The sequence below is a fragment of the Vidua macroura genome, chromosome 4, assembly GCF_024509145.1.
Source record: "Vidua macroura isolate BioBank_ID:100142 chromosome 4, ASM2450914v1, whole genome shotgun sequence".
Lineage (NCBI taxonomy): Eukaryota > Metazoa > Chordata > Aves > Passeriformes > Viduidae > Vidua > Vidua macroura.
This window is the reverse complement of record NC_071574.1, coordinates 26,078,264-26,094,160: the sequence shown is the minus strand read 5'-3', so window position 1 is coordinate 26,094,160 and position 15,897 is coordinate 26,078,264. Positions and strand designations below refer to the sequence as shown.

At 37.1% G+C, this 15,897-nt stretch overlaps 1 protein-coding gene across 1 annotated transcript in view; it reads left to right on the top strand.

The window, feature by feature from the left end:
- Nucleotides 1-15,897, top strand: part of TBCK (TBC1 domain containing kinase) — an 88,572-nt gene that overhangs the window by 8,897 nt on the left and 63,778 nt on the right. The window contains exons 4-6 of the mRNA XM_053976490.1: nt 12,934-13,048; nt 14,553-14,626; nt 15,620-15,761. Of these exons, the coding sequence (XP_053832465.1) occupies nt 12,934-13,048; nt 14,553-14,626; nt 15,620-15,761 (331 nt within the window). The remainder of the gene's footprint in view (nt 1-12,933; nt 13,049-14,552; nt 14,627-15,619; nt 15,762-15,897) is intronic.

The window sequence follows — 15,897 nt, the reverse complement described above, 5'->3', positions numbered from 1 at the left end:
TGAAAGAGATTGTAGTCCAGGTCATTGTTTCCTGTTTGCATATTCTCAGTTTAGTATCCTCGTTGTTGTGCTCACTGAAAGGATGCACTTAATTTCAGTTTATAACAGTCACACTAGTGCAAAATCAGCTCTCTAAAGTATGTTCAGGAGTCAGTTAAATGTTTTAAAGGCAGGAAATTTATGTACAGTCACACAAAAATAGTAAATACCTGATTTAAGCTCACAATGGTTTATTGCTGTTCAGAGATTTGAAAATGTCTCAGTCTAGCTGGTTTCCTCTGTCTTCCTGTGCATACAAGGATTTTTTTCTTGCGAATGAATTGAAAATAAGTCACAAAAAATTATAGTGGGTAGATGTTTTATACTTTAACAGTCTCACTCAAGTGGCAGTCAAAATTTTAGTTTTTCCAAGTTACTAGTTGTCACTATTGCTACCAGAGACCAGAATGTAGGATGTACATTTATCTTTAAGGTTCTCCATCTTTTAAACACATTTCCAACTACTCCTTTGAGATACCTTTTCCAGACAGTGTTAAAGGAGTTATTTTCTCTGCTCCTGTGCTGTTATAAAAGGAGTTGTGAGTGCTTCCTTTTCTGTCATGCTTCAAGTGTGTTTCTTCTTTGAAGAAGTTGGTCTGCACTTGTATTCCTAACAATAAAAATGCCAGAAAATACTGACATTCAGCAGACTTTTGGCACCTACAGTACAGTTTCTGGGTTGGTCTTCAATTTGTGGCTTGGACAGTCTAAGTCCATTCCTTTCTTCAATAAAATATAGTTGTCATATGTTTTGAAAGTCATGGTATTGAAAAATTACTAGTGAACCATCAGATACAAGGTATAGTTTGTTATACATGGAACATTTGATGGGAAGCAGACTGTGTCTGCAGCTGTTTACTAGTTTGGAGAAAACATGATCTGATGGATTCGGATGAGTACATTTTATTTGGCTACATTAAAGAGTTGTCTGTTCGCTGATTGGACTAGAGTTCTTCATGCCATCATTGCTGTTAGTGTGCTTTTGGCAAAATTGAAGTGAGACTGTGGTACAGAAGTTATTAAGTGGGGAGTAAAACAATTTCTGAGTAGCCAGGCGTTCTTCAAAAATGTTTGTAAAACAGGTGCAAGTCATCAAAAGGCCGAAGGTTTTACATGATTTGACTTGAAGAGCTGCATATGAGCAGAGCTTCATGGGCTGAGTGCATTCTGCTTTGAATCAAACCTGTGTTGGAATTTCGCATGAGAAATCCATATATCACAATAAGGCTGAATTTGGCAAAGATAAATTATGTACTAGTAAAATGAAGTAGCATTAATAAACAAACTTAAAGGGTTTTTTTTCCTTAAGCATGTGTGAAGTTCTGTAGTTTGGACATTTAGTGTCTATAGACTTTTTCTTTACGTTCTTGATAATGCTTTGCTTGCAAAGGTATGATGAAAGATTATCTGTTAGTCTGGAATTGTTTATATATTGTCTAATTATGCTTTTCTTCATATAGAAGCACTGGTTTATTTCTGTAAGTAATTTTTAGCCTGACTCAAGTCTTCCTGTAGCATTCCTTTTAGCATAGGTTGTCTCCTGTGATTGCCTTTACTCTTACAAGAAAACAATTGTTTGGAATGGAAAAGGGGTGCAGCTTGCATGAGTGTTAGAGGTGAACGTTGTTGCTCGAGATGTTTGAGTGATCTTTTTAAGTATGGAACCAATTTTTTTGCTTGCATAGTTGGCTGCACTGTTTGATGGCAGCACAAGGGCATTTCAGTATGTTTCCTCCTTATATGTGAAACATAACAGTGAGTGCATGCTTGTTTCTTATCTTGTCTTCCGGGGGGGGGAAAAAAGTGAAGAATCCTGCTCTTTGAGATTGATAGTGTCTGCCTCTTGCTATTAAAATGTGGATATGATAGCTGTATGTAATTGTCCTGATTTCAACTAGGGTAGAGTTAATTTCCTTTCAATAGCTGTTCCAGTACATGTTTTGAATTTGGAATGAAGAGCGGTGTTGGTAACACTGATGTTTTGGGTTTTTTGCTAAGTCATGTTTATCCTGAGTCAAGGACATTTTTCCGTGGCTCGTGTTCTGCCAGTGAGAAGGTACACAAAAGAAAGTGGGAGGGAGCGGAGCTGGGATGTTCCACACCACGTCATGGCCAGCATCAGCTGGGGGAGTTACCTGGAAGGGCAGCCAGGGTCCAGGAAGGGGGCCTGGCACTGGTCAGTGCCTGGTGAGCAATTGCACTGTGCATCACTGGGTTTTCCATTTTATTACCAATATTATTATCATTTACCATTATTACTGTATTTTACTTTATTTTCAATTATGCCACTAATCTTATCTCAACCTACAAGTTTTACTTTGATTCTTCTTCCCAATCCACTGAGTTGGGGGGGAGAGAGGGAGGCTGAGTGAGTGGCTGCATGGTGCTTAATTTCCAGCTGGGCTTAGACCGTGACAATATAAAGTCTGTGGATGGAGAAAAAGTATATGATTATTTCAACCTTTTGTTCAACTGTGCTTTTTCTGTAGTTCTTTGTAGACACTTTATACAGATTTCCATGCTAAAAGCAGTATTAAAGATCTTAAACAGAAGATGAGTTATGCTGAGTTAATTGAGAGCAAAAGTACTGGAGGGTTTTGAGTCTACAGTTTCTAGTGAAAGAGAATGTTGAATTTCAAACAGACAAAACACCATCCTCAGCAGGAGGGTGGCTTCATCCTGCAAAGATATTTCTGCAAGGAATTGTGTAAGAGTCATGTTAAAATTCCATTCTGCATTAATAAGCAAATTGGTACTAATGAGCTAATGTCTGAAAGCCCAAATGTCAAAGTTGTACTGTGCAAATCTTAGGGGATTTAAAGCACATTATTAATCCTAATGTTGATTTATGATAGTTGTCTTTAGCATAAAAATTGCTGTAGACTGTGAGAACAAGATGTGGTTAGTATATGGTTATTCTAACAAAATGCAGTGTTTGACACTTCATCCTGCTTCTAGAAAGAAAAAAAAAAAAGGAAGAGTGAGCACTTGTTAGACTTACATCCTTCTGGAAAGGGACTTTATTTTCTTAAGTGCAAGTACTTGCTTTTGGACTACTGAACAATGTCTTCAAGGGAGCATTTGTCACGGATTAAGGATCAGACAGCTGGTTTATTTAGATGCATTGATATGCTTGCAAACATCTCTAATGTCACTGTGGTTTGAGATTTGTTTCTTCTCTGCATATGGATATTCTCTTCTTGGGCGGGTAACTAAATAGGTACCAGGGTCTTGGATATTGTTGTGATGGGAGTGTTTGGAAGGCTGGGAGATCAGGCTAGTTTTAATGTTTCATTCATTGATTAGCAGTACACATCTTACTAAAGGTTGGCTTGTGCATATTGTTACTCATCACTCTGTAGACAGAACTGATACTTACTGTAAATTAGCTGTGAGTATCCAGTACCACGGGACTGGTGCTGTGCAGTCAACAGTGGCAGCTGTGGCCCTTGGTTCTTAAACGTCTAGGTGGTGAAGCTTGAGAGCTCTTCAAGCAAAGCATGAACTGGCCTTTCTTCTACTATTATCTAATGCCTGACATTTTTATGTAATCAGCACTATCCAGCCTCTGCAAAGTATGATTTCTTGTACTTCCAGTAGTGCTTATTTTATGTTTTGCCAGTTATCCTTCCTATGTATTTGGGAGTATGTCCTGCATATTTAGAGTTGGTTCTGCTTTTCTTGCCCTTTAGTCTCACAAATTTTGGTGTGTGGTTTTCTCCTCCATGCAACTGCAGCCCTCTCTATTTCCCTCTTTGGTGATCACATTTCTCTTATTGCTTTGAAGAAAATTTAGTATTAATTGTATGGTGATTGATAAATTCCTAATTTATAGTCACAGGCATCTGCTTTGTCTACACGTAAGTTTATGGTTAGCTCTCCAGATAGGTGTTTCCTGCCTGTTGTGATGATGTGCACTGGTTTATAGATCAAAGTGATGTACTTCCTAGCAGTTTTTGCAAGATCAGTTCTTAGCTGTGAAATTCCTAGCAGCGCCACTGCTTATTGGCCTAGTTGTAAAGTCCCTTTGATCATTTGAATTTGCAGGCTGGTCTTCTTGAAACTTCCCATTCTGTTTCACTTTTTAGCAATGTCTATACCATTTGTAGAGGGATCCAGATTTTTTGAGCTAAACACTAAAACATACTTAGCTAGGCTTTTGACCTTAGGTATTTAGATTTTTTTTTAAATATGTTATGGCCAAGTTATTTGTTAAAGTAACACTGTTGCAACATGTAATTTACATAGAGTTCCTGGCTTTAGAAGTACAGTGCTGCAAGATTTGTTCATAGCTTTAAAAGTTTTGTTGAAAAATTTTTAAATGGGGGAGAAGGGGTTTTAATTGGGAAAGTGGCTTGTTAATAATGCTTAATCTCTCATAGAGATGCCAACAGAAATTAATTTTAAAAAATCAATCCTGTCTGACTGCAAGGAGAGCATTATTTATTGATAGCTAGTTATGATTTCTAGAGCTGTCAGTTCTGTTTATACTGCCACACAGCTGCAACAACGTTAATTGCATCAATAATTACCCTTCATTTTCAGCTTTTCTTTTAAAATTTTTAATCAATCAGGTTTTTCTGATCCACCTAGGGCACCACAGTAAAAATGAGGGAATCTGTCTCCTTCCCATCCATCATACATGAGGTTAGGGACCCATCACTTCTCTTGCAGTATGGAGGAGAAAGTAGGCATAGCTGATGTTAAGTAAAACTCTATTCTCATGCCATAGATATAGGTCTTCCTTAAAAATAAAGTAAAATATGCAGTTCTACATTATAACCTCAAATGGGAGAAAGCACTCCTATGATCTTAAAATGTCAGATCAATACCTTGCCCTCAGTTGCAGCAGGGAAAATTGATAGAGTATCAATCACAATGTACGGCTTTTTAAAGGTGCATGCATTTGTTCAGAGGAATCCGAAAGAAAGCAAAAACTTTTTGGAGATCTGACCTCAATTGTTCTTAATTCTTAATAACTTTTTATGAGATCACTCCTTTTGGAAATGGAGAGGAGAATGTGAGATGTGTTGTTTCCTTCAATGAAATTTTGGCCTTTTGACATATACAAGTACGTGTATATAATGCTATTGAAGCTACTTCTTTATTGTATATTTTGAGGTCATTGTCTTGTTTTCCCCCCTGTTAGGTCTTGTTCTTTTATTGTCACCTGTGCATCTAGTTCTATTATGTTACTCGGAGTGTATAGTCAGTGGTAAGAATGCTGAGTCTCTGATCGGGTTTTAAATCAGGGCTCCTTTACCTAATTTTTGTATCTGGTGATTGAAATCATTTATTTCACTGCACTTTTTAGTCCAATGTTAAGTATCACTATTACATCTTTGACATATGAATTAGCTGAGGCTAAGATGCAGAAAAAAACTTTTAAAATGTTGATCGGGGCAAGATCAAAAACTAGGAATGTGGATTGTCTTTCCTATTCTGTGCATTAAACAGGATGGCACTAGACGTTTCATTAAAGTACCACTTTATAAGGTGTACTTACTTTTCAAAACTACTTTTTTCATTTGCTCTCCCTTATTTTTGGATGAATGCTGGATGTCCAAAAGAAATTAAGGTGCAATGTTTAAAAATTTTTGGTTTATGGCTTAAATCATGCAAAGTGATAATGATCTGAAAAATCACCGGTCTGATAAAATTGTTGTATTCAATCTGCTCTGTATATAAAGTTGTTCTTTATCTGTGCTTTCATCTATTGTTTCATGGGACTTTTATCATACATTACAAGTTGAGACCTTCATAAAAGTGTAACATCATCTGAGTTGCTTTTAAAGTCATGCTTGAACTTTAAAAAAGGAATGAAAGGGCTTTCTGAGTTTCCTCAGGTGCGCGATGAACTTGTTGAAGATATCCTGTGTGAAATAGCCTTGTGAATGAGTTTTAGAGACTTCTGAGGACTCTGTCTATAAAATTCTTTTTTTGTGTGTGTGTCTTATTCTCTGTTTGTTGCATTCCTTTCCAGTTCATTTCATTCTGGTAATGTGAATGCATTTCCAAGTAAATTGGCAGTGTTTACAATCTTGGTCCCCAGTGCCATTTTTTAATCAAACACATAATAAAGTGCTAAATAAACCAATCCCACCTGCATCAAACTCTTTATGTTCTGTATAGGGTATTTTGTAATTTATTTACCCAGGAAGACCCAATTTATCTGCACATCTGGTTTTCAACCCAGTTCTGCTTTTTATCCCGTTTTCCAGCTGGTTGATTGAGGAATAAGGAGGTCAGATGGCTTTCTTGAGGTCAGTGTAGGGATTGTCTCAGCTGAGATTATACCCAAACTTTATCCTTTGCTGAACCATTTGGCCACACCACTTCTAACCAGCCTATCCACATTGTTGGCAGTAATGGAACTAACTGCAAATGTCATTTTCTTTTGTTTTATAGTTTTGCATGTATTGAAATATTGTCACTTTTATGAGTTCAGAAACATTACATCTGTTCACAACCTGGTTCCCTTTCACTTTGAACAGATGCGATTTTTTGTGATGAATCTCCTTCCTGGATTCCAAATGTGTATTCGTTTCACAAGTTCAGGGATAGTGATTGATGACGTTGCTGGTTTGTGTTGCTCTGGTGTGCTTCCTCAGGGCAGACCCTGTCTGACACTCTGCTTTGGGAGAGGAACCCATGTTTTCACTCCTGTGTATCAGTGCTACAAGCTTCGCAAGACTCCTGCTTGTTGAGGTTCTCTTCCTTTAGAGTTGACTTTTTACAGGAATATGACAATGTTAGAACAAGATGCACCGATTTAATGAAGGACTTACTTAAGCATGCATTGCAGTGTATGTACCCATGAACTCTAAGTCTGAGGAAAGAGAAACTTAGAAACATGGTATCATCAGCATACTCTTGCTCTGTTTGGTCTTGCTCTGCCTTCCTAAGAAAAGTCATGACTTAGTACTAATCCACATACACATCTCTAGTACCTACAAAATTACAGGACTCTGTGCAGTTAAGTAGATGATGAAGGAGGCTTGCTTTCTGATACCAGTCCTGTTTTGTTTTCAGATTCTGTTAGGGCCTCTGTTCACTTCACTTGATGAAACGTACTTATTCAAAATAGTCCATTAAGTACTGAATGTACTTCCCAGGCACAGCTTTCTTCCTTTTAAAAACTGGATTGGGAGCTCTGTGTTGACTGATACAAAAGCATAAAAGGAAATTAAATTTACAACTGGCCATAACGAGTTAAAAATACCACAAATATATTTGAAACAGCCAGAAAAATTTCTCCTTTCCTCAAGATTTTGCTCCTGCCTTCATTTTGCTCCAGCCTGCTGTTTTTGCTGTACAGGTCCTGCTGTACAGGGACATAAATGTGATGGGTTGACACTGGCCAGATGCCAGTGCACCTACAAGAGGTAGCAGGATTGATGCCCACATTCTTCACCAACAATTAATTATTGCAAAACCAGCACAAACACTATGTACTGATTACCTACACTGTAATAGCTGCCTCTGCATCAAAAGGGGAGATGATGTAGTCTAGAAGGAAGGACAGAACACAGTAAGAAGACAGGAAGATCTTTTGAGATACTCAATTACTCTTTTCAGTGCTACAGTAAAATAGTTTAATATGAAAAGATGGAGAAGATGTATTTCCAGTTTATGCCATGAATGCACTTCTCTTAAAAATAATGGAGTGAATTTGTGTGCGGATTGGCATTGATTTTCCTTTAAACTGGAGGGAAACTGGATTTTCCTTTAAACCTGTAACTTCCATTATATTGACATGAATGCTGAAAATTCATCACTCCATTGTTTCTTTTCTCATGTTGGATTTTTTTTGATCAGACAGTTTAATAAGTCAAGCCTCCTGACCCCACCCGTCTCTGATTTCCAACTGTGTGATCTGCAGTCCTCTTGTTCTTCAGTATTCAATATGTCATGCATGAAGTAGTTTTTATTTTCCTTTCAGCAGTCTGTGGTGTATGTAGCAACTACCATGCTGCTGGCTGTCAAATGCATTTTTCCACAATTGGTTTTCCTGCTCCAGAGTCAAGCAATGATAAAATAACAAGGAGATTTTACCAACAGAATTCTTGATGGCTGTGGAATGCCACAGGATCTAGTAGATGATATTACCAGACATGATGCTCAGGAGGCAAACTTTTGTTTCACCCATAAGAAATCTTGGATTAGAGGAAGTTGGAAGCCAGGAAAATATCATATGTGCTTGCTCTGTATTCCCTTTCTCCTAGGCATCTACCTGCTTTTTTTTTTTAATTTTTTTTTTTTTTTTAAAGGATAGTGGTCTGAAATAATTTCTAGTCTGAGCTAATATGACTATTTTTAGGATTTGGAAGACCAGTAATTTTGTTTAAAATGGAAATAATTAGTTGCAATAAATTGTTTGTTCCTAGAGCAGCCTGTCTTGGAGTCCAGTTCCCACTTCTGCAAGCAGCTGCATTATCATTCCCATTAATTACAAACTATAAGTTAAAAATTCGCCACTTAAACTGAATAATATATAGATAATATTGTCAGGGTTATTTTAGCAGGAATTCAGGCATACCACATTTTTGTCATAAAGTTTTTGATTTCTAAATAAAGCAATTATTTTGTTTGATCTTGTGTTTCTGTTGACTATGGCTTAGGCAGTTCTAATCAACACTTTCTTCCCAGGTACTGCTGAGTCCCTACGGGGTGAGTATGCTCACTCTTAGCTCTCCAATACCCTGATTGTTTTCAGGGCTTATTGTCTTTACTTGCTTCCTGATAATCCATCTTTCTCACTCTCTCTGCTAAAATCTGATCCTTTTGAAAAAGGTAAGACTCTGGGTATGCCAACTTCTTCTAGTACTATCCCTTTCACCCTGGCCCAGAAGCTGTTCTCATTTGGATCAGGGAGCATAGTGGGTGCACTAAGAAGCTTTTCTTCCCCACCCAACCTGTCTGAATCCAAAAATGACAACAGTCTCCTAAGCAATCTGATTATTTCATCAGTGGGTTTGCAGAACCACAAGAGATTGAAACTCTGCTGAAACATCTGTTTCCTGACAGGTTAGGTTCATTATTCCTGAATAAACTTCCAGAAAATGTTTTTGTGTCCTTAACAATAAGAACTCAATAGATGGAGATCAGGCTGGCTGCTAAGTGGAAAAGGTAATGTTTTTTGTGAAGGCACAATGCAGCCACCTGTGTACTATTACAGTGTGGAAATTAGTCATTTGTCTGGTATAGCTTTTGGTCTGACAAGTTCTGGAGGTAATAAAACAATCCTCCTTTTTGTGGGTTTTTAAGTCGACTTCCCTTCTCTCTCCACCCACAAATGCCATGCACATGCCTCTTAACCATGCTGGGTTTTGTACTGTTGGCTGAACTTGTTCATATCAACTTGTAGAGATCTTTTTTTTCCTCATCCTATTTACAGGATGGATCTGAGGGAGGAATACAGTTCTCCTGAGTGCTTCCTTTTCTATGCATTCAAGTTATATGCCCCAAATCTGGTATTGGTTTTAATTCTTACAGTCTTTTAATTCATGATTTCTAGTATGAAGGAACACAAAATGACCGCTTTTCATGGCTGGTTCTTCTCCAAACCAGGACAACCATTGAATTTAACCAGTTTGATTTTTATACCTGTGTTCAATCCTTTCTCTTGAAGAGAAGAATGAATAGACAGCTGAATAGATTGGTATTTAGACTGAGGATTAAAATGCAGACAGCTTCTTGAATATGTGTTCCTTTGGCAAAGAATTTTGTTTCTTTTCTTGCTGGCAGGGAGGAAAATAACCTTAAAACAAGTCTTTTTGGAAGAGCTAGGAAATTCCAGTGCATCTCACAGTTTTGCTTTTACTTGCTGCATCCTATAGTATTGCCTTAAGCAGGGGAGTGATTTGTTTTGCTGTAATATGAAGTCACAACCATGATCATCAGCTGTTGAGATGAAGAGGCAGCTTCATGCCACACAGCTGCCATTATGGCCCTCCTTAGGTCCATGGTGTGATTGGTGTCAAACCTGCCACACTTATATTTGGCAACTTCGTCTCCTGTGTTGTTTCTAGTGCTTTTGCTGTTGTTTTTTTTCTCAGCCTCCTGCTAAAGGAGGGTACTGATACCTCTGCAGTTCAAGAGACCCAATAGTTAAAAAGGGCTAAATTTATTGTAGTTCAACAGCAGCTAGTCTATTGAAAAACAGACTTCCAGCTAATTGACAAAAAAGTTTCTGAATGTGCTCAGAGCTTCCCACCAGCAGTGGATTTTTATAAGTGTCCTCCTCATTTTGAACAACATTTTCTTTTTCTGTTTACGGGGGCTTTTTCAAAGTCAAGTTACACTGCAGCCTGGAAGCAGCTTTAGGAGTGTGTCTTCTGCATTTGCCGAAGGCTGATGCAATGCTTGCGGTGTTGACAGTGGCTGTAGAAACTGGGACAGAGCTGAGGCCCACTGAAGCAAGGGGACAGCCTTGGTAGTGATCTCCAGTGAGGCTGGGAACATCTGCTGAACTTGGCCTTGGGGAGTATAAAGGAGAGAAATCTCTTGAGCTTGATAACAGCAGTAAGTGTAGGTGTCAGGTCCTTTGGAATTAAATGCAAATCTCATGGGTTGTAACCACACCATGTGTTTTCCCTAATAAATAAGAGCTACACAAGGTGCAGCAGCACAATGCAGAGCTTGCTATACAGAGTTCTCTCTCTGCTGAACGACCAGTGTGAGGTACTTGGCTCAACACTTCTGCCCAGCAGGATGGCATCAAGAGCTTAAGAGCACTGAGCATTGAATGCACATTGAAAAATAGTTACCACTCCTGTGTTCCTGGTCGTTGGAATGATGGGAAGGGTTTATCTTGAAGAGCAAAGAATCCCAAAGCAGTATTTTCATGTATTTGCCCGAGTTTTGGGATGTTTTTTTAAAGAATTGCAAGAGAACATGGAGAATAAATGGGTGTGTGAGGCCCCCTGGTGCTAGCAGAGCACACTGCCTGCCTCCAGCAAACAGCTACCAAATTTCACTTTTATTAATTGTTACTTCTGTTTGTTTTTTTTTATATGCCATATTTACTTTTTTTTTTTTTTTTAACACAGAGAAACAATGTTTAGGCTAGAATACCTCGTGATGTACTAATTGTTCACGTACAGTTGTTTCCTTACTGGAAACATGAATATTCCATCTTTTATTTTTCATGTTTTGTTTTACAAAACTGGGCAGAAAATGAGAGAGGGGATTCTGTTTGCCACCATTATTCCTAGTATTTGCATCGAAGGCAAAAAAATATACAAGAAAGCTGCAGACTTGTAATTTTTTTTTTACTACATTCATATTTCTGCCCAAGAATGACTGAGAGGAAAGGTACACAGCTAATAGGGTCTGATGCTGTGGTGTATTTAACTTGTGGGTGGGAGGAGCTAAATGCCTGTGGGGTTTTGTTTTGGTTTTGTGGTTATTAGCCATGAGGTTTTGATCAAATTGCTAAGACCTTGAGAATCACTTTCAAATACTATGATCTAAGATACAGCACCATGGACATGTTAGAATCTATGCCCTTTGTGCTTAAAATTTATCTTAAAAGTATATATTCACAACTTGTGAATTAGTACAGAGCTCTTCTAGGAAAAAGGGGAGAATCTAGAGAATAGCTCCATTCAGGGTAACTTAGTCATGGCTTTTTTCAGTATTTCTGTGTTGCACTAGTCTCAGAATTTGTTGTGTGACTTTTGTCAAAATCTAGCTATTTACTCTTGTAAAACAAATTTTTGTCATTCCATCAGATATGAATAGAAGCTGATGAAGTTGAATAAATAAATTACTTTTGGTGTTTAGTCAGATAGTTGGCTTGTTGCTGTCATCAGACTGAAATACTCCTTCTCATTTTTCAGTTACAGAAGTTTTTAATAAGCAAGAGAACGTGGTGAATATCCTCCAGAAGGCTTGTATGTTATGTGTTAAGACTTGTATGTTGTATGTTATTCTTTAGTAATGAAATACAAAAAAAAAAAAAAAAAAAAAAAAAAAAAAGGATGTAAAGTTAGGTCTTTATAAGCAGATATGCTTTGATTTTTGGACATTGTGTAAAAACCAGTGCCTGCAGAGGAAAAGCTACCAAAAAGACCTGAAATGGCTGAGGGGGAGTGGACAGAATGAGGAAGAATAGAAAGTTAAATGGAATCTCTCTAGGTGACATGAGACATGAGATCTGTGTCTTTTGTTTTTATTTAGAGTGCACTTTGGAAGCCTTTTATGGTGATCTGTACAAATGCCTGACCAGTTATTCACAGAAACTCCTCTTTAAGACTATCAGTCTATGGAGGAAATGGTATTTTTTGTCAAAATACGTAATTATGTCAAAATGTTTTGCATGGTAAGCTTTGTTGTTTCTCTACAAAGATGGTAAGGTTGTTATTCCCAAGGTTGTAAAACAAAATGTGTTGAAAATGCAGATTTCTGCCTTTTTTTTTCTTATTTTAGATTTTGAGATGGCTGAAGACTATAGGTCCAATCTAGTTAGGCCTCTCTGCTATCTTTGAATGAGCTCTAGTTACTGAGTTTTGAAAACCTTTTGTTCAGGTGAATTTTTTTATGAATATCAGTAGGAGACTTAAAAAGAGCAAATAAAAATAAGAGCGGGTTGAGATTTCTTATTTCCCGATTAGGTGAGTTTCTGTTGAAGAGAGTATTTTGTACTTTGTCAGCATTTTCTACACTTCCTAAGGACCAGTTCAGTGTGAAGAAACCTAGTTGTGGAATTTTGAGAAGATGTGTGTATGGCACTGAATATACCCCACCATATTCAATGCTGGTCCCTTAAACTGTTCTGGAATTGTAAATGTCTCACTTTTATTTGGAATATCTGTGGAACACTACATTTTTACAGATTAAAAAGGAAAGCATTCACTATAACATGTTGTTGGTTTGTTTGGTTTTTTTCAGTTCTTCAAGGATCTTATGCATAGCATATGAGGTTTTGCAAGGTTTGCAATATATGAATAAGCATGGAATGGTCCACCGAGCACTCTCCCCTTGCAATATTCTTTTGGATCGAAAGGTACAGGAATAAATCTAGGGGTTTGGTTGCTGCTAACAAGTGCTGTGCTTTGTCATAGATGGAGACTGGACAGTCAGAGTCCTTTCAATGGGGAAAAAAATTGTAGCTCTGGAAAGTTGTTTGATTTGTTTATTTTTTTTTAACTACAATTTTCCCTCATTTCTTAAGTTTCAAATGTTTTGCCAAATTTATTTTTCTATTCTATCCCAAACCACACTTTTTCTCTCTTCTCAAAGTGGTAATTTAAGTCCACTTGTCATCATTCATTACTCACAAAACCTTCCTAGCTATTTTAATAGAAGAATACTTCTCATGGCTAATTAGCTGTCAGTAATATTTCTTGTGTTCCATGGTGATATGATACTTGCCTTTTAAGAAACCAAGATTTTTTTTGTTCATGTTAAAATATTCAAATTTAAGTATCTGTCAATTCTGTTACCACAGAGTATTGAGTTGGCAGAGAGGAATACAATTTATGGTCATAAAAGTTGAGAGAAATTAATAGCTGCTGTTTTCCTCAGAGCAGTTTCTTCATCAGAACCAGCAGCTAAAGCGTTTAACCTATCTGTATAACTCTTCTGTCAATCCTTTTTTACTCAGTTTTGGTAGAATAACTAGATCCTCCCCTTGGAAGACAAAGAAAGGAGAGGACAAAAATAAGGAACACCAAAAAGAAGGAACACACGTAATTTTATATGCTTGTAAACAAATGAAAATCATAATAATGCTCTAACATGCAAAAGTACTCTAGGATTTTAAGATACTCCTAAAATCAATAAAAGAACAGAAGAATGCTGTGAGACAATAAACTTCTAAGCTCTTTCCTGCCCTTAGAAAGCTTTCTGATGTAGCCTTCTCTGTTGCACCATCTGGAGGCTGGCTGAGTGTAATTCAATATTCAGCAGAAATAAGGCTTCAGTTTAACTTCTATGCCTAATTTTTTGTTGTTTGGGTGTTAGCTTTCTGTCTTCACAAATAAAAAGAAAGTACCTGGAAAAACTGTTTAAAATACGTATTAATACTGTTCAGGAGAGCAAGATGGTAATGAATAGATGGGAGGTCTGCAGAAGCAAGGCTGGGTAAAGGAAAGAGCTGTGGGAATATTAGTCATGTTTAGGGAGTTCTGGGAGTCAAACAGGATTTTGAACAGCTTTCAATCAGAAAAAATGTTCAGTGGAGTATTTAAGCCTTTTTAATTTACTGAAAATAATGCTGTAGCTTAAAAAGTTCTGATGTGGTCCAAGGAAAGTGATTTACTTAATGCTCTTGAGAAGTAAAAGCATTAGAAATAAACACCTCTTTAACTTGCATAAAAGATGCATAACTTCTGCATAAGAGATGAGGCAGCAACATAAGAAGGTGCTTTTTGTAGGTTTCTGTCCTCTGACAGCTAACGCAGTTTGAAATTATTTTTTAATTTTGTTTTTACCTTTTTTTAACTTGAACACAGACTCTTCCAATGTTGGATTCTGCTGCTCTTGATCATTTATTTTTCCCTTTGCAGGGACATGTGAAGTTGGCTAAATTTGGACTCTACCACATGACTGCTCAGGGTGTTGATGTTGATTTTCCTATAGGGTAAGGATGTAGCTACGCAATACAAATATATCAAAGACTCAATTTTTCAGGAAATAAATCGTATTTAGATCACCCCTTATACAGAAGCTTCTGAAAATATCACTAAAGAGATTGCCATCTGACTAGGTGAGATGAATGAAAAATAGAGAATGTGTACCATGCCAGCATGTTAGCCTAACTCTGTGATGTGAGTCTTTATTCCCTAGATTTGCCTTCAGATACTAATATTTCCCTATGACTTGGAATCCTAATTTCAAATTTAGGAAAATGCACAATCAGTGCTTCACTGTTGCCCACCAATGTACAGTTTCTATCTCTTTATAATTTTATGATTAATTTTCAAGTGATCATACTGTATTACAAACCACTGCTTTGTTGCAGTGACATTTTTGTCACTTTTTGGTTTTTGAGGTATCATGTTGTTTTCAAATTAAATACTGTGCTGATTCTTAAACACATGGCCAAAAGGAACTGATGTTTCCTTTCAAAACGTGATTGCATACTGTTTTAGGTATTATACTGAAGTGTTGACAAAAAGAATAGTGAAAATATTATTTTAAAATCGTCTAGTAGAAGGTAATATATGTCCTTAATGCTTTTTGTTACTTTTTTTTTTGCAAATTCAAAAGTTATTTGATGGGAATACACTATCAGTGGAAACCGACTGCCACCTTCCCAAAGTATGAGCCTAGGAGACACTTATTTAACATCCTAATGCTGAAACTCAATCTGTGTTTTCCCTAAAATATGTAAATATACCACTTTGAAAGCTGAGGTTTTGTTTCACAAAATGACAGAGCTAGTGATTGGGATTTGACCTTTTCTGTAGTAAACACTAAGCTGGAGTGAAATTTTGCTGTGATGTGTAGATTTTGACTGAATAAAATAGGCAGTATTCTGGTTTTTCAGAATGCCAAATTATTCTGATTGTGTAATGGGAAGTCACACTTTTTGGACAGAAGGATAGTATCTAATGTTGCTACATCTTTCTAGGTACCCATCATATCTGGCACCTGAAGTAATTGCACAGGGAATAGGCAAACCAAGTGATCACACCCAGTGTGAGAAGCCTCTGCCTTCTGGCCCTAAATCAGATCTATGGTCTCTTGGTATAATATTATTTGAGCTTTGCATGGTATGTAAAAGAATAATTCTCTTGATTTTGACTTGATTTTGGGGAAGAGTTTCATTAACTTGATTGCTCTTGAATGTGGGGTTAATGACACCCTGCCCATCACCCAAACCCACATATCAGAATATACTAGCATTCC